This window comes from Scyliorhinus canicula, chromosome 7 (assembly GCF_902713615.1).
Source record: "Scyliorhinus canicula chromosome 7, sScyCan1.1, whole genome shotgun sequence".
NCBI classification, from domain to species: Eukaryota; Metazoa; Chordata; class Chondrichthyes; order Carcharhiniformes; family Scyliorhinidae; genus Scyliorhinus; species Scyliorhinus canicula.
The window spans coordinates 175,463,726-175,487,795 of NC_052152.1; the positions used below are offsets into that span (position 1 = coordinate 175,463,726).

Here is a 24,070-nt window from a genome sequence, read left to right on the forward strand (position 1 = left end):
CCAATTATTTTTTCCAATTAAGGGGCAATTTTAGAGTGGCCAATCTACCTATCCTGCACATCTTTGGGTTGTGGGGGTGAAACCCACGCAGACACGGGGAGAATGTGCAAACTCCACACGGACAGTGACCCAGGGCCGGGATTCGAACCCGGGTCCTCAGCGCCGTAGGCAGCATCAATTCAGCAATTTTACATGTTTTTACAAGTTAAAAAGCAATAATGCAGTTAAGCAGTGATCAATTTGTGTATTTTTGTGACTTGCGCCTTTGATTTCCGTGAGGCGTGGGCGGAAGGGTTCGGGAGGGGCGTGGCATCATTGGGGAGGGGCCAGAAATGAAATTGTGCATGGTGCTTGGGAATGAAGAAGCAAGTGCCACAGTGCGGGTAGCATTGAAAGTTGGGAACAGAAACCGTGTGCAGGATCATACTCCAGAGACTGCTGTGAGATCTGATGCTCATGATTTTCTTCTTCATCATTGTCATGGTTACGTTTTACAAAGAGGAAATGTTCTTCCTCCACATTATATATTCCTCTCCTTCATTATCCTTCGCTCAGGCGTGGTGTAACCACCGGATAAACTAGGTGGTCATCCAGAGTGAAAAATTTAAGGGGCGTCAAAAAATTGAAAGAACTTTTCATTAAACTCAGGGATGAAAGATTTCCATCTTCGACTTCGAATTTTCGAAAATCAACCATTGACATCTTTTTTTCTGACCTTCACACTTTTTGACGAGCTTTAAAAAGAAATTGGAACTATCAGTTTCGCTGATTGTTACTGTGAGTAGGAACTGCTGTTTCTGACCTTCCGGGAGCGTTGTGATTTTCCGCTGGAATTTAAACAAAATTCAGAACTATCAGGTCTTCCCAGTTCTCAGCAAGTATCCGGGAACTATCAGAATTGTTAAAGTGCATCCAGGAGAGCTTTTCGAGTCAGTATGTAGAATGTTCGACAAGAGGGGTCGGTACTCAACCTAGTTTTAGTGAACAAAGCTAGGGATGTGGTAGAGAGTCAGCGGGGGAGCATTTCGGTGATAGTGGCCATAACTCAGTGGGTAGTTTAAGGTAGTTCAGGAAAAGGACAAAGCTGGACCAGAAATAAGGTTTCTGAACTGGGGAAAGCCAAATTTAACAGAATAAGACAGGATCTGGCCAAAGTGGACTGGGAGCAGCTACTTTGAGGAAGATCCACATCAGAGCAGTGGGAGTCATTCAAAAAGGAAATAGAGTACAAAGCCAACATGTTTCCGTAAGGTGAAGTCCAGAGAACACTGGATATTAAGGGATATACAGCATTGGATAAGAGAAAAAAGGGAAGCTTATGGCAGATTCAGAGGGCTAAAAATAGTGGATGCCCTCAAGGGTATAGAAAGTAATAGGGGGCACATAAAAAAAATTAGGAGTGCAAAGAGGGGCATGAAAGAACACTGACAGGCAAAATAAAAGAAAATCCCAAGTGTTTTATCAGTATAAGGGAAAGAGGGTAACCAGGGAAAGAGTAGGGCCCATTGGGGACCAAAGTGGCAACCTGTGTGTGGAGCCGAAAGACATAGGCGAGATGAAACGGATGAAGCAGTCACCACAACTCCATGATCACCTCCCTCCACTGGCATGACTGATACTGCAAGCCTGCTCCTCCTTTTGTTTATTTTCCCAACCTTACGAAAACACTTGCCGTTTTTAAAAATAAATCAAGATGTCATTTCTCAACGTCTTTCTTTTTTGGGGAGACTGTGCTGACTGCGTGCATTCCCAGCAATTATTTTTTTTCTATACTCGATATGTCAAAAAGTGCGTGTGTGGGGGGATTGTTTGATGAAAGAGGGGGGGGCAGAGAAAAATAGTAATGAGAGGTCATAGAGCTTGAAATGCTTCTCTGTAGATGGTGAGTATATCGGGTTGTCAATCAGATTCCCGGCATTTTGCCTTTGGGGCACAAGAGAGGAGGGAAAGGGAGGCGGTTTCTGTTGTTTTTTTTTTACCGCCCACGTTTTGGTGGGTGAGAGGGTTTCCATCCACCCAGCCGCTCCCTCCCTGCCTGCCCGCCTGCAGCTCCTCCCTCAGGCGCTGAGCCCAGAGTGTAGCTGTTTACTTTGCAACTCGCGGGGCGTGGAGGCGATCACGTGGGAGGAGAGGTCACGTGCCCCTGCTGCTGACGTGGGGCTGGTGACGTGTGCTGAGGGCGCCGGGCTGCTGGTTTGGCTCCTTCCCTCGAGTCCTCGCTTCACAGTTGGCGCAGCTTGACTTTCCCCCTCCGTCTCCATGGACGCCCCCAACCAAGGTATTGAATCCTCGCCATTCGGACGCGCCGTTGGTTCTTGCCTGGTTTCCCGCGTTTGGTTTTGTTTTTGTTCCCCCACCCCCATCCGTGATTTTCAGGTTGGGCCGCTGCCCGAGCCGGAAATCGCAGCGATTCGGGCATCGAAGGCAGGCAGGAAAAAGGAGAGCTAGGCCGAGACTCGGAGCCACCAGTCGTCCCCCTGGATTTCTGTATGTAGTCCGGCCGACAACAGCCGCTTATCACTTAAATCGACCCCTTCCTTCCTCTCTTCCTTCATATTCTCTCTCTCTCCTGACACACACCATCGAAGTTTGGTAGGCATTTGGTAATGTAGGTTGCGGGCATGAGTCGTTTATTTTGCTCTCCCTTTTATATCCCCCCCCCCCCCAGTTGCAGCTTCGGTCGCGCTCCAAATCGTTCACACCGGTTCTATTTCCACCCACCCCAGCCAAAAGTAAAGTTTTATTTTTGTTTGATCTTTGCGTGAAATTGGGAGTTCACCAGGCAGGCAGCAAAATGTCAAGTGCACCAGGAATGTTAGTAGGAAGCCAAAGTTAAAATGCTTTTACTTTCTGGTCCCTCCCAGGGATGCTGTTTTCATGTCAGGTGGCATCACTGCATTGCTTATGGCATTCCATTGCCTTTCAGGTGATGTGACAGGATATGGAAATGGTCTCTGACCAAAGGAAAAAGTTTGAAAATACTCTTTCACGTTGATGTTGACATTTTCAGCAACATGGGTGCAGAGGAATTGGTTACTGTCAGTTGGGCGGCTTGCCGACCAAATATGTAAAGCACATGGGTGGAATATTTGCACAATTGAGGTCAATATGAATTGCAACCTTGCCAGTTTTTACTTAGAAAATTGGATTTTGATACTAGTAAATAAGAAATAAAACAAATAAGAGGTACCACTTGTAAGGACATTTAAATTCTGTAGTTATGGCCCCAAGAAAATATTTAACATTCTAACCGAATGCTGATAGCCTCTCCACCTCCTATAGTGTAAGTTTTGCATTGCGTTTGGATCTTAGAAGTAGAACATCCTCCCACTGTAAATACTGTTTAGTTAGTGGGAAAAGAACTATGGTGTAAAAATAAATTCAGGTCGCATGTGATTAAAAGTATCCTCTATGTAATGAATTTTGAGATTGTGAACCAATTATTGTAAAAGAGTTGTTACTGCAGATGAATCGATGCAGAGCCGATTCACTGTATCAGTTTAGTTCCATCTTGATGCAAACGTCCCCACACAAAATAGTGTCTACATTGTTGGCAAGTCCGAACAGGCAGTGAATAATCTTATGATAAGAGTGCTAGGCCCACAAAAATCTGGTTCTGTGCTAACTTTGGAATTTTGAAAGCTGGTGCCTTTGTTTGGCATGCTATGACAGCATTTTTTAGTCATTATGCGGACGTGGCCAGGCCAGCCTTTATTGCCGATGCCTAATTGCTCTTGTGAAGGTGATGCGGTGCCTTCTTGAACCGCTACAGGCCCCCAGCACCCACAGTGCTGCTAGAGAGGGAGTTCCAGGTTTTTGACCCAGTGTCAGTGAAGGAACAGCAATAAAACCAGGATGGTGTGTGACTTGGCGAGCAACTTGTAGGCAATGGTGTTGTCATTCATCTGCTGCCCTTCTGCGTCTGGGTGGTAGGTGTTACAGGTTTGCTGTCGAAGAAGAGGATATTTATAGTTAACCTTATTGCAGGCCTTGCTGCAGTTAGTGAGGCTTAATGAACAAGATAGCTATCATGATGGTTGTAAATAAATGTACCATTTTTGTGTCAGATTCAACTAAGAAGGATATGCTAGGAACTTCCAAGATTTATTGCTAAATTGGCAGCTGTGGTCTTTTAGGATATTTTGAGACATTGCAATTGGGCCTAAGCTTAAAGGTTGCTTCCTATCCCAATTGAACAGCTATTGCTAGAAACATGCAAGTGTATATGTTGAGCAAGATCAAACCCTGATTCTTTCCGTCATTTATTATTTGACCTGAAGAGAGAGAGATTTGTGAAGGAGAGAAAATAATGAGAAGAACTCTGGCCACTTTTGTTTTTAAAGCATCCATATGAAAGCCAAATGTGATTGTTACAAAAAGTTTACCTCAAGGTCTTTACAATATCGTATTATCTTTCCACAGTTTTGTATTGTAGCAGTTGTAACATTCAAACAGTGAAGATTGTATTTTACAGAAAAGCTGTGACAACGCTGAATAATATTTACAACATTTCTTCAGCTGTGAAAAGGAAATACCCAAACTGGAAGTGTGATTTTGTTTCCCACGACATCTTTCTAATTTAAATCAGTGAATGGAAGCTCTCAATTTTTAGGAAATTGAGCTTTTATGCTTTTTAATTTTTTATAATTTTCACTGTACCCACTTGACTGTTAAATCATGCTGGATGTGAAACTGCACAGGCATCAGTTGTACTTGTATTTTGCTGTTATTCAGATGCAAGGCCAGCTAATAAATGCAAAATGCCTGACCATAGAGGGTATCCCAGTTAAGCCCAATCTCTTTCTTTTAAATCTGTCATTCAAAAATGTGCTGTTTCTAGCAGGCGTCACTGTATAGAAATAGGAAATGGGAGCTTCCTGACTGGCTACTTTTCCTAGTGCAAGATTGTTGAGGCAAGATTTAGTTGTCCAATTGCTGCCCTTGCTGCGATTACCTACACAGTACAGCCTGCTGCTCAAACTTGGGACTGTTGGCCTGTATCACTTAGTGCCATACATCGTGTTGCCTTCCCTCACAGACGCTTTGAAAACAAAAAGGAAATCTCTGCTATAAAGTGTGATGGTTAAATTCTACATGAGATGTGTGGAAAATTACAAATAATGAATGTTGACCCTTCATCTCCATAAAATTTTAAAAATATAAATTTAATGTACCCAATTCTTTTTTTTCCTTTTAAGTGGCAATTTAGCATGGCCAGTCCACCTACCCTGTTCATCTTTTTTGGGTTATGGGGTGAGATCCACGCAGACACGGGGAGAATGTGCAAGCTCCACACAGACAGTAACCCGGGTCCGGGATCGAACTCGGTTCTCGGCGCCGTGAGGCAGCAGCGCTAACTACTGTGCCACCATGCTGCCCCGCTCCATTAAATGGGTTTGAAGGAAATGCGGAGAGTGCAGTTATATAAAAATTTTTTTTTAGGTGAATATTCTTTGTCGGTTGTCTTCTGGATTCAACGATATTTGTGTGTCTTGTGCTTTTTCTGAAAAATCTGTTTAACATCATTGATTGTCATTAATGGGGAAACCGCTTTCCCACTCGTGTTTCTTTGTGAACCTAAATTACTGAAACGCATTCAATCCTGGAAATGGATCTATCTTTCTTTCGACATTTCTTGTTTTATCAATATTTTTTGAAGTTCCATTTTTGTTGTATTATACTGCCTTCCCCTCCCTTTCTCAGACTTTAGTTTTGTACCTATGAACCGGCTGTGCTGCTTTGTCTTTGAAGAGGGGAATCACGAACAAGTAATTTTGTACCTGTTTCATTGTCATGTTTATAGCGGGACACTGTACGGCTGTTTGCAGTAATTGTGCTTGGGTTCACTGCAGCTTGAGGCCCGTTGCTAGCTGTTTACTCGTTTGTTTGGTTACCTGTGACAGATATCAACCTTAACTCTCCTAACAAAGGTCTGCCTGGAAACATGACTGATGTACCTGTGGACACTCCAGCAAGTGGGGATGGAGTTGGTGTGCTATCTGAAGCTGAAACAGAGGAGCTCAAGAGCGAACTTACTAAGGTATAGTGCAAGAACTTTTACAATATGAAATAAACTCCAAAAACCATTGTACCGTAACACAACATTTTTGTGATTTCTTTTTCATGTGCTGTGAGTTCGTTTAAAACTGGGACCACTGGGACCTCTAGGAAAATGTTTGGCCTTTAGACTAGCAGGTTTAGAAAAGGTTACTGAAAACATAGGTGAAGTATTATGTGCAGGATATTTGTTTTCTGTCTTTTGCTATACTTCTGTCCTTTCCTGTCAGCTATTTTAACTGTTGGCAGCTGAATTAATGAGTTAGTTTTAGCTTGTGGTTTTGAATAGATTAAAATCAGGCTTATCATGTGCAACACCGTATAGATATTGATTTGAGATGCTTGTCAGAGAAATAATCTGATTTATTTTGTACATTCCACTTGTATTGAATGAATAAATAGGATGGTTGCTATTTTTTTTAATCTATCAAATATCAGAGCAACAGCGTACCACAGAATTGAGTAATTCCCATTGTTGAATTTTGGGTTGTGCAAGCTGGCTGTTTGCATTTGTGAGCTTACAAGTTAATCAGTCAGTTATAATGTTGGGTGTGGTGTAATTACACTTAGTGACTTTTACTCACCCTGGATGTTCAGCGCACAGTTACCACCCCCATGATGTAATGATCTGTCTACAGTTGAAGGCAAAATGACTCTATATTTGCATACATGTTTACAATTACTCTACTTGATCTGTGGCTCTCCGCTCTGTACAGTTGCCGATGAGTCTTGTTTGTAAAATTTAGAAGATTAACAGCCTGCAAACATGTTACCGGGCATGAAATCATGTGCATTTCCATCTGTTTGTTTTCGGTACTTACTCAGTACAGCTTGTCGCATGTAAAATTGAAAAAAAAATTATGTTGGACATTTAGTACAGAATTGCATTAATTTCCAATGTTCTGGGAGGCAGTTGTTTAGTTGTGTAGTCAGCACAGAAACTGTTCATCTATCAAGGTTGAAGAAAATATTTTTTACATGGGCAAAATATCCGATCCAGTTGGCCCCTAACACTTGGAAGTGTGGAACTAAAGATTCAAAGGAAAATTAAATTTACAGTTGGAGCATTGTTGAGCTATGCAGGCTATTTCACTTATTGCTTTCCTTGACACCTTTAATCCTTTAATTTAGATATTGCCAGAAATATGTTGTCCTTGAATGACAAAAATGTTTGCAAAACTGACCTATTTATGTCCAAGTAGAAGTTTTTTTTGAGTGAGGTGGGGGAAGGCTGAAAACACCACACACGCGCACACACACAGCCATTTCCGATGCACAAGTGAAAATGGAGAGTGACTCATTTCTCTCTGACTGACCTGACTAGCCTTCTGATGGTTTTTCAACAGGACAAACAAGCTCTAGCACAAATTAGGGAACTTTATAAAGGGATAAAAATACACCTGATGTTGGTTTGGGCCCATTCAATGCAATGGTTGGACAACACAAAGTGCATTACAATGCAATGTTCTTGAAATCATTTTATGAACAATTCTGCTTGTGACTTCAGTGTTTCCTAAGTGTGTATATGAGATCTTTGCTGACGTTGTGCATAATTTGATTTATTATTGTCACATGTATTAGTATACAGTGAAAAATATTGTTTCTTGCAAGCTGGACAAACTATGCATACCGTACATAGGGAAGGGAGGAGAGACTGCAGAATATAATGTTAGTTATAGCAAGGTGTAGAGGAAAGATCAACTTAATACGAGATAGATCTATTCAAAAGTCTGGTGGCAATAGGGAAGAAACTGTTCTTGAGTCGGTTGGTGCGTGACCTCAAACTTTGGTATCTTTTTTCCTGATGAAAGAAGGTGGAAGAGAGTATGTCCAAGGTGCGTGGGATCCTTAATTTTGCTGGCTTCCTTTCTGAGGCAGCGGGAATTATAGATAGAGTCAATGGATGGGAGGCTGGTTTGCGTGATGGAGTGGGCTACATTCACAACCTTTTGTAGTTTCCTGCAGTTTTGGGCAGAACAGGCTCCATACCAAGCTGTGATACAACCAGAAAGAATGCTTTCTATGGTGCATCTGTAGAAGTTGGTGAGGGTTGTAGCTGACATGCCAAATTTCCTTAGTCTTCTGAGAAAGTAGAGTAGTTGGTGGGCTTTCTTAACTATCGTGTCGGCATGGGGGAGCCAGGACAGGCTGTTGGTGATAATTGCGAGGTGTGCCAAGTCATTTTAGCTAACACCAAGAATTTTGGAAAAGTTATAAATTAAGTGCCAGTTAAGTAACAATAGCAACATTTGTGGTAATTTCTTGTGGAAACATTGCTGTTTCCAGGAGTTATCATGGGTTTTATTTTCCAAAATATTCTACTTAACAGCTCTAATACATTTTCTAATTTCACAAACGTCAGTGATGATTAGTGAGTGTTTAGCCTATTTAATTCATTTTTCTGTCACAATCTAGGATCTGTGACCATTGCAACACTCGACTTCTATTCTTTTGTGATCCCAGAGTTCAGTCCTCCACTGGAACAGGATTTCTTGTGCTCATACTGATAACTGTGATGAATTGCTTCCTGATGCCAATCCTGAACTTGTTTCTTCTGTTTGTTCCATAGTGATACATTACTTTTATGTAGTTATTTTTCTGCTTCACAAGCTTCTCACTAATTTAAAGATTTAGCTTTTTTTCTGTGACGGATCTGTTGGCAGATGCAACAGTCTATGTGGTAGTACAGATAAAGGAAATCTCTGGCTTTATCCATAATCTGTTCTGCGTTGACCTGATGTCAACTAAATTGATGGTAGTACTCCACCTATCCTGGGCAGGCCTGAGGCCAGGGAAAGGAAGATTAAATCCAGATTTCCAGTCCTGATTGCTATGCATTAATCTCTGCTGAAATGGATGTGATTGCAGACATCAGGTGAGATCAAATGGTCTAGCTTGTCTGTAATAGGTCCTTCATCATCAAAAACTAATTCTCCAGTTTCATGCATAATAAATGGCAGCTGAACGAGAATGTATGGTTGCTAATAACTTCTGAATTTTATTCCAATACGAGTCACTTCCGAGTGGAGACAGGAAGGAACATAGACTCAAGCTGTTCCCTGAGCGAGTAACAGGATGGTCCTGCAGCAGCACTTATATATTTTTTTCCTTTCCGCTTTGGCCCCCTGGGTCATTCATTAACTGACTGTGGGGAACTGTACTGCTCTTGGAGATATGTGTGACATTTAGTTTGATAATGCGGAGGTGTGTAGGAGTAGCCTTTTTCTCCTCCCTTCAAAACTGCTAAATAGGGGAAGTTAATTGGAATTTGTTGTGGGCGTTAGTGAAGATGCTTTTTTTTCTGGGGTTGGTCGGGAATTGCATTGAGAGCGCCGTTTATATTTTAAAAAAACTGACGTGGGTAATGATTGTAATTTGTGACAGTGAAAGTCCTCGTGCTGAATCAGTCTAGTTCAGGAAGGGCCTGTGCTGGCAGACATCTCTGTAAAATTATCGAATTAGTTGGTATTGTATGCTTCTACATTGAATCTAAAGTTCATTTTTTTTGCCGAAGTCAACGTGTTGACAATATTTTGCCAGAAATTCACATTTGTGGCATTGGGGCTACTTTGAGTGATTTCTAAAAGGACCTCTGCAAATACCATTTTTTAGACTGAATTGTTTGAAAAATTGTTTTCCTTCGTGTCATGGAGTAGAATTTAAAAAATAAATTTGTTCTTGGGATGTGGATGTTGCTGGCTGTGCCAGCATTTGTTGCCTCTCCCTAATTGCCCTTGAACTGAATGGCCTGCTAGGCCATTTAATTGGGAGGGGGGGGGGGGGGGGGGTTAGCAGTTAAGAGTCAACTACATTGCTGTATGTGTCTGGAGTCACATGTAGTCCAGACCAGCTAAGGTTGGCAGATTTCCTTCCCTGAAGGCCATTCATGAATGAGGTGATTTTTTTTTACAACAATCTGCAATGCTTTCATCATCATTGTTCAACTTTATTCCAGATTAATTTATTGAATTCAAATTTCTCCACCTGCCATGGTGGGTTTCGAACTCGAGACCCCAGAGCATCACCCTGGGTCTCCGGATTATTAGTCCAGCGACAATACCACGATGCCACCGCCTCCTCTTACAGAGGCAGTGGTAAAGAGTTTTACCAACAAAAAATGTTCTAGGTCATGCATTTGAATCTTAGTCAATAAATCGCGCTCACTGTCTATAACAGTAGAAAACCTGACATATTTATAACAACTGATGTGTTCATTATTTATTTGAGTTAGAATTTTCTGGGTTTTTTTCCCTCTAGGTTGAAGATGAAATAGCAACACTTCGGCAGGTGCTAGTTGCCAAAGAAAGACATGCTTCTGAGATCAAAAGAAAGTTAGGGTTAACTCCGTTCAATGAACTCAAGCAAAACCTCAGCAAGAGCTGGCAAGATGTGCAAGCATCCAATGCGTGAGTACTTGGAACATGGGACTGGAATCTTTTCCATTTTTTACGTTTCTTAAAGCATTTCATCAGTTTGATCCTTGGGAAGAGTCGGTGTCTGGGATACACAAGAGATATCACACTTGTGGTGTGTCCTGTCCACTCTCCTGAACTGTACATAGGTGAATCACATGAATTTTTTGATTTTATGCAGTACAAAAGATAACTAAACTGAAATGTAGCACTTTTGACAATGGGACTATTAAAGCATTTTTAGTTCAATTTTATACCAAACCATTTCAGGTGAGATGTGAAGTAAAGAATGCTTTACTATCCCTCACCAATCTAACCTCAACCTCTGTAGAGCATATTTAATGACTGCGTTTTCCAGAGGAGATTGTTAGAGGGTGGTGTTTTTGGAAGTTTATTTTTTGGTCCTGGTCCTCGATTCAAAACGTGCAGATGACCATCATAGCTACCAATTTTAAGAGTTTAACTTTTCTAACATGTTAAATGCATACAATAGTTTACAATTTCTTTCAGACAGTGAGTGAACTGTAGATTTTAAGATTCACTCGGATTACATTCTTTAAAATAAACACTTTAAATCTTTGTTCACAACAACGCTTTACGTTAGTGGTTTGCATTCCAAAATTCAGTCCAGGTTTTCCAAATGACTCTCTCAAACAATTCTTCCGATCAGCGAATGCAGTCCAGTATTTTACACCATTACTTTTAGGACTGTCTCTTGACTGCTTTACAAACTTCACAATTGTTTTAACTCTTGTTTCATCGAAACATAGAGAATTGAAGCAGGAGAAGGCCATCCAGTCCTTTGAACCTGCTCTGCCATTCGTTCTGATCATCAAGTACAATACCCTGATCCCTCCTTCTCCCCGATGTCCCTTGACTCCATTAGCCCCAACAGATATATCTAATTCATCCTTGAAATTTCACAACGTTTTGGCCTCAACTACTTTCTGTGGAAGTGAATTGCACAGATTCCCCACTCTCTGGGTGAAGAAATTTCTCCTCACCTCAGTCCTAAACTGTTTACCCCTTATCCTCAAACTATGACCCCTAATTCTGGACTCCCCCACCATCAGGAACATTCTTTCTGAATCTACCCTGTCTAATCCTGTTAGAATTTTGTATGAGATCCCCCCTCACTCTTTTTTAAATTCCAATGAATATAATCCAAACCAATTTAGTCTCTACTCGTATGACAGTCTCGCCATCCCAGGAATCAGCCTGATAAACCTTCGCTCCATAGCAAGAACATCCTTCCTTTAGATAAGGACAGCAAAACTGCACACAATACTCCAGGTGTGGCGTCACCAATGCCTTATGCAATTGCAGTAAAACATACTCAAAACGTTTCACTATGAAGGTCAACATACCATTTGCCACCTTTACTGCCTGTTGTACCAGCGCGCTTATTTTCAGCGAAAAGGCACCAAGGTCTCGCCGAGTATCTGCCCCATGCCTCTTTATTTGCCCCATTCATATAATAATCTGCTTTCCTATTTTGTAGATTAACCTCACATTTATCTACGTTATACAGCATCTGCCATGCATGTGTCCACTCACTCAGCCTGTCCAAATCTCGCTGGGGCATCTCTAGAACTTCCTCACAGTTCACCCTCCCAGCCAACTTAGTATCATCCACAAATTTGGGGATCATACATTTAGTTCCCTCGTCCAAATCATTAATGTATAATGTGAACAGTTGGGCTCCTCGCATGGATCCCTACGGTACCCCACTAGTCACTGCCTGCCAGTCAGAAAAAGACCCATTTATTCCAACTTTTCGCTTCCTATCTGCTAACCAGCTTTTAATCCATCTCAAGACACTACCCTTAATCCCATGCGCTTTAATTTTACAGATTAATCTGCTATGTGAGACCTTGTCGAAAGCCCTCTGAAAGTCTAAATAAACCACATCCACCGGTTCTCCCTGGCCAACTAGATCCATCTTCAAAGAATTCTAGTAGATTTGTCAAGCGGATTATCCTTTTGTAAATCCACGCTGACTTTGTCTGATTACACCACTGCTTTCCAAATGCTGTGCTATGAAACCCTTGATATTTGAAAGCATCAATGTCCCTACTACTGACATTGGGCTCACTGGTCTATAGTTTGCTGTTTACTCTCTACCTCCCTTTTTTTCTTAAAAAAAAATTTAGTGCACATCTTTGGGTTGTGAGGACGTAACCCACGCAAACATGGGGAGAATGTGCAAACTCCACATGGACAGTGATCCAGAGCCGGGATCGAACCTGGGACCTCGGCGCCGTGAGGCAGCAGGGCTAACCCACTGCGCCATTGTGCTGCCCTTTCTACCTCCCTTTTGGAACCATTCCACAATCCAAAGAATTCTGTAACATGACCACCAATGGAACTACTATTTCTAGGGCCACTTCCTTCAGTATTCTGGGATGAAAATTATTAGGCCCTGGAGATTTGCCCGCCTTCAAACCCATTAATTTTCCCAAAGCCATTTATTTACTAATACTAATTTCCTTCAGCTCCTCACTGAAACTTGTATTTCTCAGAACTTCCGGTACATTATTCATGTCTTCTTTTAGAACATAGAACAGTACAGCACAGAACAGCCCCTTCGTCCCTCGATGTTGTGCCGAGCCATGATCACCCTACTCAAATCCACGTATCCACCCTATACCCGTAACCCAACAACCCCCCACCCCTTAACCTTACTTTTTAGGACACTACGGGCAATTTAGCATGGCCAATCCACCTAACCCGCACATCTTTGGACTGTGGGAGGAAACCGGAGCACCCGGAGGAAACCCACGCACACACGGGGAGGATTTGTTAAGTACAAATTTAGTTCCTCAGCCATTTCTTTGTTCCCTGTTATGAATTCCCCCATTTCTGACTGTAAGGGGCCTATATTAGTTTTTATTAATCTTTTTCTCTTTGTATACCTGTAGAAACTTTGACAGTCAATTTTTATGTTCCCCACTAGTTTACTTTAAAAATGTATTTTCCCCTTCCAAATCAATCCCTTGGTCTGTCTTTGCCGAATTTTAAACTGTTACCAATCCTCAGGTCTATTGCTTTTTGTTACTAATACTGTATGCCTCTTCTTTGAATCTAATACTATCACTAATTTCCTTTGTAAGCCATGGTTTGGCCACAGTTCGCGTTCTACTCTTGCGTCAAATAGGAATAAACACCTTTGAGTTCACCTATTCATTCCTTTGAATGCTTGACTCTTACTAAAATTGCATTGGATGTTTAAGTTGCTTCTGAAGTCTGCTGCCCCACTTGAAACCTGGTTGCTGCAATTCTCTTTTTAATTCTAAATACTTTGTTTACTCTTCCCTGAATTCTACTAAACAATACCTGGGCTTTTGTTCTCTTAACTCCAATCGTCTTAAACATTCTTTCTGTCCCAATTTGCACGTTATCTGGATTACATTTTGTTCCTTAGGAACGTGCATCTTTGCAACTCCCTTGTCCTGCCCAGCTTTTCCTGGCAGTTGAGATGTTCACTCTCCCGGGGTCCTGTCTCCAACTGCAATATTTACATCTACAACTTAAAAGCTTTATTACCTTACGAGGGCCTCCAGTTGCTAAGCAATGCCTATTTATTCTTTACGCCATAACCCTCCCTAAACACAATAGAAACACAGTTATATTGTAACCAACTCCCGACACATACAAAAACTGTTCTCCAGCATGAATCTAACCGTAGGTTTTACCCTTCCAGGCAAAGAAACATTAAATTTAATCCACTTAAAACTATACCTTATTTCTAATGTTTCCCAATATAAATTTCTTAAAGCTTACATTTGTTTTCCTAACACTTGTCTTGTTTCTTAGTGAATTTTTTGTGCAACATTTAAAGGTAATTGCTCAAACATGAACAGGAAAAATCATTCTGCTTTATAGGTAATTTTGAATATCAGTGTGGTTTCTGCATAAGAAACAAGTTTCTTATGCAGTTTCCTTTTTCAAGATATTTTGCTGCTCATATAGATGAATAAAATGCATACATTTAATCCAGCATAGTGAAAGAATGAATGTGAAGGATGATTTAAATCAATTTCTGTCTGTCTCTCTACCCAATCTTTCTCTGTTCTCTTTCTGAAGAAGAATTTATACAGGTTGAGCTCTCCTTATTCAAAATTGGAAAGCTCTGAAATCTGCACTTTTTTTGGAGCACCAAAATCGTGTTTCTAGTAAAAAATAACATGGTGTTCACCTGAGGTCCTCTAGCTATGCAACGTTTCACAGCTATACCTACACAGGTATTCCAAAATTTGAAAAATTTCGGAATCCGTGACACACTCGGCCCCAAGCATTTCGAATAAGGAATACTCAATCTGAACAAACTTGTTTTGAGCCATTCGATGCAAGCCACATTTTTAAATTCTTTAAATGACTCAATTTTCAAGGAGTTTGTATGAATTTGTGCTTCTAAAGCTGCATGGTTATTTTTCAAGTTCTGGGGAAATAGGCCCACTAGTATAGTTGGCACACTGTATAGCTACAGACAAAGATTGTGGGGCCCCTGGCGAAAAAGTCTATTCTGGCTGAAGCAACTGCAGCAATATATCAGGGTCATGTTTTGGGAATACTATTGTTTTGAATAAGTAGTTTAATTATTCTTTGTTGCTGTGAATAAGTAGTTTAATTATTCTTTGTTTTTAACTTGGACGTTCCACTCTTCTTTGCTGCTTTCAAAGCTTCAAGTAAGATAGTACGCTTAAGAAAAAATCTTGCTATATCTGTTCTCATTTTTTCATTCAATTTGCGGAAGGAGGAATTTGAGAAGAACAAAAAGTTTTGATTTATTGTAGCAAAACTTGCTTTGCAGGCAATGGCAACACTGGGCTGACAACTTCGCATCAAGCTCATTTTCTATTTTACAGCTAGATTTGTATGTCTAAACGATTTTCATTGACAGTTGGTAAAGGATTTAAAAAGGGTTCAGACTCTTCATAAAGTAAATTGAAGCCGATTGCATCATGTTACACTACTAGGTAGTTTACAGCCAATTTCTGCTGTGACATTGTGACCAGCTGCTTGCTGGTTTATGTAAGGGCTGATTGATCTGTATTCCACATACATTTTTGAGCACAATTGTAGAATTGGAAGAAAATTTAAATGACTATAGCTTGTTAAGAGACCAATATCTCCCACAGTTAGGAATTATAAATATAATCTTTTTAATAAAGATTTAAATGTTTTGTCGGTGTAAGTAACATCTCTGATGGATTTTAAATTGCAGGAAAGATTAGGCAAGTGAGTGTTGCAAACTGGCTATGCCAACTGTAATTATGATCCATTACATTAAGTGACTAAATTTTATGACTAATTTAAACTACAAAGGTCTGAAATTGTAGAAACATGGTTGTTGAGAAATTGGGCGGACCTTAGATCACTCATTAAATGGCATGTTAATTTGAATAGTGCTTGGTTAGTTAGGTAGAGTTGTGGATCACCGTCTTGCTACATTTGGGAATATTTGTTTGTTACTCGGAACCTAAATAACACCTAATTATTAGCTGTTGCTTTTCTCTATTCTTCTTGACTTTTAAAGGTATTGCCAGTTCTTTTCTTAGCCTTTATACCAAATTCCAAATGCATTTTTGTATACCTGGTGTAATGAAATTATGTAATGCTCCCAAAAATGATGACCAACATAATTGGTGGCAGATTTAATGGAGCAAATGATAGTTTGTATACAATAGTTCTAAGTGGTTCTTGTGATTGAGCTCATTGTATTTGTAAATTGAGAGTAACACCTGCTCTGGAAAAATACTTGAAATTGCGCTGTATTCCCAGAAGATTCTCTGAATCTCCAATGAAACCGAAGTGCATTATGCATACAGAATCTGCTCATCAGTAGAAGTCAGACATTTTTCTGCTTTGTTCCTTTGTCCTGTATAAAACAATATAATCTTCTCAAAGTATTTCTTTCACTACCAAAAAAATCCCTTTCCTTTAAATTCATGACCCATGCTTTCCATTTTTTTGTTACATGTGTACATTATTTGTCTCGGTTTTATTTTGATTCCATTGCGTTTATTTCTGGTGTCCTTGTTATGCAGTTGGTCTACTGTACACTCGATTTAATATAAAGTTTAAATTATTGGTGAGGCACTTTGTAGTTTAACAGTGGCATTTCTGTGCAGCAGCTGGGTAATTAATACAATGGAAGTGCCAGTAAGTGCAGTTTCTTTTAGTAGCAGAAGGAGGCGGTGCACAGTGGTATTGTCACTGGACTAGTAAACCAGAGACCCAGAATCGTGCTCTAGGGATCCAGGTTCAAATCCCACCATTGCAGACGGTGAAATTTGAATTCAGTAAAAATCTGGAATTAAATCATCTAATGATGCTGCCGATTGTGACAAAAACCCATCTGGTTCATGAATGTCCTTTAGGGAAGGAAGTCCTTCCCTGGAAGGCCTACATGTAACTCCAGACTGACCGAAATATGATTGGCTCTTAACTGCCCCCTCAAGGGCAATTAGGGCTGGGCAATAAATGCTGGCATAGCCTGCGACACCCATGTCCTGCCTATGATGTCCACATCTCAGAAAAACCCATCACAAAGATTTGATTGACTTACCATCCCGTGTGATGGACTTGGACATTGTTAACACCACTTATGATGAGCTTCCGTTCCTTTAAAGCAAATGAAAATCATTGTAATCTTGCTGACAATTTTGCTTCAATAATAGGGTATTCAAAAACAGCACAAAAGTGCACCTCAATGCGTCTGTGCCAGCTTTTCAATTTTGATCCTGTATTCCCACCCTTCTTTGTTTGTCACACTGAACATGACGATGCTTATCCATGGATCTTGTACATGTGTCGCAGTGCAGGCTGTTTTTGAAATGCAGGTTTCTGCTAAACTACTTTTCTTTTCTTTCCCCTCCAACCCACCAAAAATAATGGATTTCAAAGTATACCAGAAATTAACTATGTCAGTGAGATTGCTCGGCTATACCTGTGCTCCTTTGTAACTCTAATGGGAATCCTTAGTAACACGCACTGATGTACAATTGCTTGTGGTGTGGATTCATTTTTTAAATCGCAGTTACTGCCATAGTTCGGCAGTCTGACAAAGACAGCTGCCAACTGACTTCCTGGTGGTGGAGAATTAAAGTAATACTGTGGCAAAGGTGGGGTAACACCTGGAACTAACACAGTATCCCAGGGCCCTGTGAATATTCATGACCCAATGCCTGCAAATCTATTACGGCTGCCATGTTTTGAAGGTGGCCATCGCATGCAATTATGTGAAACCAGTATATTCTAGCAGATATGACTGAAGTTGGTGGTGTTTATTTGGGCCTGTTCAGCTTGGCAAGTTGCATTGACCGGCATCAGAGAGAGTGCGAGGGCAGCACTGTGGCTCAGTGGTTAGCACTGCAGTCTCATGGCACCGAGGTCCCAGGTTCGATCCCGGCTCTGGGTCACTGTCCGTGTGGAGTTTGCACATTCTCCCCGTGTTTGCGTGGGTTTCGCCCCCACAACACAAAGATGTGCAAGGTCTGTGGATTGAACACGCTAAATTGCCCCTTAATTGGAAAAAATGAATTGGGTACTCTAAATTTTAAAAAGAAATCAGTGAGCGTGCATTTTCAGCAGTCTTGCTTCACTGGGATTTTGGTCTAAAAATTGCACTTTACGTAGTCCCTGTGAAGACCACAGGGCATTTCGGTGCACTTTACAACTGATGAGGAACTTTTGAAGTGTTATCGCTGTTGTAATATAGGATACTGCCAGCCAATTTGTGCACAGCAACCTCCGACAAACAGTAATGTATAACTAATCACTCATTACAAACAGCAGTTACTTGATACAGTTTAACTGTTAGGGGTACTATTTTTGGGTGAGATATTTAAACCATGGACCCAGCTGCTTATTCAGGTCGATGCTCTTCAGAAACGTGCCATTTTAAAAAGTGTCATAGAACATAGAACAGTACAGCACAGCACAGGCCCTTCAGCCCTCAATGTTGTGCCGAGCCATGATCACCCTACTCAAACCCACATATCCACCCTATACCCGTAACCCAACAAACCCCCCTTAACCTTACTTTTATTAGGACACTACGGGCAATTTAGCATGGCCAATCCACCTAACCCGCACATCTTTGGACTGTGGGAGGAAACCGGAGCACCCGGAGGAAACCCACGCACACAGGGGGAGGACGTGCAGACTCCACACAGACAGTGACCCAGCCGGGAATCGAACCTGGGACCCTGGAGCTGTGAAGCATTTATGCTAACCACCATGCTACCCTGCTGTCCTCCTGGATAATCTTCAAGCACCTTTTGAACATCATTAAAACTGTTCATTCATCTCATTGCCGTTTGTGGGATCTTATTCAGTTCAAATTGGTTGCATATTTGATTGCCAAAATTAGTGACCAAATTTCAAAAGGTCAAATATTTTAGAATGTTTGATGGTGGCCATCGCACATAATTATGTGAAACCAGTATATTCTAGCAGATATGACTGAAGTAGGGCAGCACGGTGGCACAGTGGTTAGCATTGCTGCCTACGGCGCTGAGGACCCGGGTTCGAATCCCGGCCCTGGGTCACTGTTCGTGTGGAGTTTGCACATTCTCCCCGTGTCTGCGTGGGTTTTGCCCCCACAACCCAAAAGATGTGCAGGTTAGGTGAATTGGCCACACTAAATTGCCCCTTAATTGGAAAAAATAATTGGGTACTCTAAATTTATAAAAAAAAAGATATGACTGAAGTTGGTGGTGTTTATTTGGGCCTGTTCAGCCTGGCAAGTTGCATTGACAGGCATCAGTGAGAGTGTGAGGGCAGCACTGGACTAGTAAACCAGAGACCCAGAATCATGCTCTAGGGATGTGAAAGATGTGTCCCCCCCCCCCCCGCTTCTTGATTGTGCCCCAAACATTGAATGGCTTGCTGACAGCTGCACATAAGAATAAGTGTTTGACATGAGGATAGCTAGTGTTTGACCTTGCCTTTATAAGACTCTGTGCCTCGAGGAAATGATGAAATATTTTTAAAAAAAACTAGGTTTTCATACAGTATGGTATTTTCAGTTAAGAGGATTAGCAGATTGATTGCCGAAGGCCTAACAGCAAAGTGGGTCTGCATATGGCTTTCAGGCTGAGAATAGACAAACATTGTGCTCTTTATAATTCGAGTTGTTTGCCTTCCTTTTGGAAAGTTAGTAGCTGATGACAGCAACGTAGCAAAGGTGCATATTGCTGCTGATTATGCCAATTGGACATGTATAGGAAAATAAATTCCTATTCCTGGTTGGCCCAGGACTAGTAAGAGATAGTGGTTCACATCACCCAATCAGAATTGCAACCCTATTTCTGACCCTGATGCATATTACTCTGATTTTTATGAGTGATTTTCTAATGGAAGATTTTTCACATCTGACCCAGTGCAACAAACCTCGTAGGAAGCAGCACCGAGAATCCATGTAGAAACCACACATCCTGAGTGAGTGGTAAATTAACGGCAGATGCAGTACAATTTGGATAAATGTGACGTTATCCAATTTGGTAAAGAAGGCAAATGGTACCCTGGCCTTAATTGCGAGAGGATTCGAGTACAGAAGCAGGGATGCCTTGTTGCAATTATACAGGACCTTGGTGAGGCCACACCTGGAATATTGTGTGCAGTTTTGGTCTCCTTATCTGAGGAAGGATGTTCTAGCTATAGAGGTAGTGCAGCAAAGGTTTACCAGACTGATTCCTGGGGTGACTAACCAGGAGAGATTGAATCAGTTAGGGTTGTATTCGCTGGAATTCAGAAGAATGAGAGGGGAGGAGGAGGGGGGGGGGGGGGGTGTTCTCATAGAAACCTATAAAATTCCAATAGGATTAGGCAAGGTAGATGCAGGAAGGATGTTCCCGATGGTGGATATGACCAGAACAATGGGTCATAGTCCGATGATGTGTGGGGTAGACCATTCAGGACTGAGATGAGGAGAAATTTCTTCACCCAGAGAGTGGTGAGCATGTGGAATTCGTTATCACAGGAAGTAGTTGAGTCCAAAACATTGCATGGTTTCAAGAAGCAGTTAGATATAGCACTTATGGCGAAGGTGATCAAAGGATTACACTATTGAGTTGGGTGATCAGCCATGAGCACAATGAATGAAGTGCCGAATGGCCTCCTTTTTTTTTCTATGTTTCTTCTATGTATTCATAGAATTTACAGTGCAGAAGGAGACCGGTCAACCCATCGAGCCTGCGCCAGCTCTTGGAAACAGCACCCTACCTAAGCTCACACCTCCACCATATCCCTGCAATCTAGTAACCCCAACTAATCTTTTTGGACACTAAGGGCAATTTAGCATGGGGGGGGGGGGGGGGGGGGGCAGCAGCAGAGTGGAAAGTTGGTGGGGCTGGTCAGCTAGCAGGGCAGATTTAGTTGGTGGGGACTGGCTGACTCTGGTCAGAGTTGGTCGGAACACTGGTGAGTTGGGATATTAGTCTGTCAGTTACCCAGGAGATAGACTAGGATTTTTCTGTGTAACATTTCCCGGGCAACACTCCAGGTAAGAAAGTCTGAACCGTTCGAAGTCTCCGATTCTAACTGAGTTGTAGAGTTTATTCTTTTTGAAGGATCCCAGGGAATGGGGGAATTTTCAATTAGAAGTTCAAACTTCCGAGGCAATTTCCACGGAATCCATGTGTTGGAACCTCCGAGGGGGTCTCGTAGTACATCTTCAGGGGTATATCCGGTCAACTATCCAGAGACCAGAGGATCTGAACTGGTTTTATACAAAATATTTTGTGCATTAGCATTTGGAAACTGTGATTTGTTTAATAAATGGCCCATGGATGATGTCCAAAATTTCATAAGTCAAAGACAGTTGTTGTGCAGACTATTGAAAGATAAATAGTAGGATGCTGCCTCGAGCTTGAACTAAATGATGTTGCAATAAAGGAAACTAGGCCGAAGGGAGCAGAGCATGGCGTCTTTATTGCCTATCCCTAATTGCCCTTGAAGGTGGTGGAATGCTGCCTCCTTGAACTAGGAGGCAGTCCATGTGTTGTAGAAACACCCACAGTGTTGTTAGGAAGGGAATGCGATGATTTTGACCCAGTGACAGTGAATGGCCTCTCACCCCTTCTCTCAAATGTATCTGTGGCAAACCTACAGCTTATTTATTTTTTAATAATTATGTTCGGTTTGGATGCCAAAATATCCTTTGATATCCTTTGGGTTCAAGAACAGAATCACTTGATAACTTCCAAGTATGTAATAAAAATACTGAACCGGTTTTGACATGTTAGTAACGTTAAATGGTATTCATGCTATTCAGGGAGTAACTTGCAGTAATGACTGTTCTGCCAAAAATATGACTCAGTGAATTCTGTGGGAGAAAAATAATAACATAGAATAATTTTCTTTTACTTGATTACTTTTCATGACCTTGGACCATCACAAAAAGTGTTTTACAGCATTTATTTATTTTTGAAGTGCAGTTACTTGCATGGGTAAAAGAACATAGGTACAGGAGTAGGCCATTCAGTTCCTCGAGTTCCACTTTTAAATGAGATTAAAGCTGATCTGTGACCTAACTCTATATACCTGCCTTTAGCCTATATCCTTTAATATCTTTACTTTACAAAAATTGACAATCTCAGATTTAAAATTAACAATTGATTTAGCTTCAACTGCTGTTTGTGGGAGAGAGTTCCAAACCTCAACAACCCACTGAGTGAAGAAGTTCTGATGAACATGTCTCCTGAATGGTCGAGCCCTAATTTTTAGATTATGCCCCCTAGTTTTGGAATCTCCAACCAATGGAAATAGTTTAACCCTATCTCTCCCTCTTAATCTCTTGAATACTTTGATTAGATCAGTCCTTAACCGCCTAAACTCTCGCAAAAAAGGGTCTAATTTGAGTAATCTCTCCTCTTAACTCAACCTCTGTAATTCAGATATCATTTTTGTAAACCTACATTGCACACACTTCAAGATCAAAATATCCTTCCTCGGGTGTGGCGCCCAGAACTATTTGCAGTCCTCTCAAGTGGGGTCTCACCAGGGTTTTGTATAGTTGCAGCATGGTAGCATTGTGGATAGCACAATTGCTTCACAGCTCCAGGGCCCCAGGTTCGATTCCAGCTTGGGTTCCTGTCTGTGCGGAGTCTGCACATCCTCCCCGTGTGTGCATGGGTTTCCTCCGGGTGCTCCGGTTTCCTCCCATAGTCCAAAGATGTGCAGGTTAGGTGGATTGGCCATGATAAATTGCCCTTAGTGTTGGGTGGGGTTACTGGGTTATGGGGATAGGGTGGAGGTGTTGACCTTGGGTAGGGTGCTCTTTCCAGGAGCCGGTGCAGACTCGATGAGCCGAATGGCCTCCTTCTGCACTGTAAATTCTATGAAACCCTTATGTCTTTATACTCAAATCCTCTAGATATAAAGGCTAGCATTCTATTCGCCCTTTTGATTCTTTTATGCACTTGGTCCTGGTATTTTAAGAACCTATGCACCTGAACCCTCAAGTCTCTTTGGGCGTTCACTATATGTAACCTCTTTCCATTGAGAAAGTACTCTGCTCCATCCTTTCTTGGTCCAAAATGGATAATCTCTCACTTGCTGACATCCAATTCCATCTGCCACAATTCTGCCCATTCACGTAGTCTGTCAATGTTTACTTGAGATCACAATTTCTTGAGAAGCAAGGTACTGCAAGCAACAAAATGGATGCCTGGATTAACTGTTTAGGTGATGTTGATTTGAGGGATAAAATATTGGCCAGTTACAGTGAAATGTAACACAATTAAAAATGGTCTGACTCTAAATTCAAATTTAAAAACCTAGTACCAGAGCTGAAATTAAGAGATTTAAAGTGAGATGGGCAAAATAAGACCAGGAGTTGAGTTCATCAAATTGTCTCATCAAAACCATTAGTTAACCAAGAGTTTGTTGATACTTAAGAGAAAAAGATAGTTATTCTAAGGCAAAACAAGGGATTGGAGACATACAATGGTTCAAAATAACACTGGAAGGGCACATGAGGTGAGCTGTGAGGTGTGAAATGTTGGTGAGAGACCCAAGTAAGCCTGAAATACAAATAATGTCAAATGGGAGACATGCGGTGCTTTTTTAATTGAAACTTTATGAAATGCACTTAAAATGGTCAGTATGTGTAAATATAAAATTACAGATCTAAGTCTGAGTTAAAGTGCTCATTTTAGAACATGAAAATCTAGATATGTTGGCAGGTACATTGATGCCGAGGTAGAAAATAGTAACAGACTTTGTTTTGAGGCTGCAAGTATACAAATGTATCTACAGGTCGGAATGCTTCAAAATCTTTTGAGTGAAATTGGATTTTTGAGTGAACCAAATCCTTATGTTCAAAACACTCTCCTGCTGTTGAATGCAAGTTTCTTGCCAGTATAGAATCATGGAATCCCTACAGTGCAGGAGGAGGCCATTCAGCCCATAGAGTCTGCATCGACTCTCTGAAAGAGCACCCTATCTCGGCCTTACCCTCAGAACCCCACCGTAACCGTAATAGGGGCCTCACGGTAGCATGGTGGTTAGCATCAATGCTTCACAGCTCCAGGGTCCCAGGTTCGATTCCCGGCTGGGTCACTCTGTGTGGAGTCTGCACGTCCTCCCCGTGT

At 41.4% G+C, this 24,070-nt stretch overlaps 1 protein-coding gene across 12 annotated transcripts in view; it reads left to right on the top strand.

Annotated features, from left to right (window-relative positions):
• Window positions 1–2,108: 2,108 nt before the first annotated feature.
• LOC119969567 (tumor protein D54-like) overlaps window positions 2,109–24,070 on the top strand; it is a 101,508-nt gene continuing 79,546 nt past the window's right edge. For 9 of the 12 annotated variants that reach the window (XM_038803338.1, XM_038803339.1, XM_038803340.1 and 6 more), the window contains exons 1-3: window positions 2,129–2,278; window positions 5,904–6,040; window positions 10,315–10,463. In XM_038803338.1, coding sequence (XP_038659266.1) covers window positions 2,260–2,278; window positions 5,904–6,040; window positions 10,315–10,463 — 305 coding nt within the window. In that variant the 5' untranslated portion in view covers window positions 2,129–2,259. Of the gene's footprint in view, window positions 2,279–5,903; window positions 6,041–10,314; window positions 10,464–24,070 lie in introns of all 12 variants that reach the window. The other 3 variants (XM_038803346.1, XM_038803349.1, XM_038803341.1) reach the window with 2 other exon arrangements.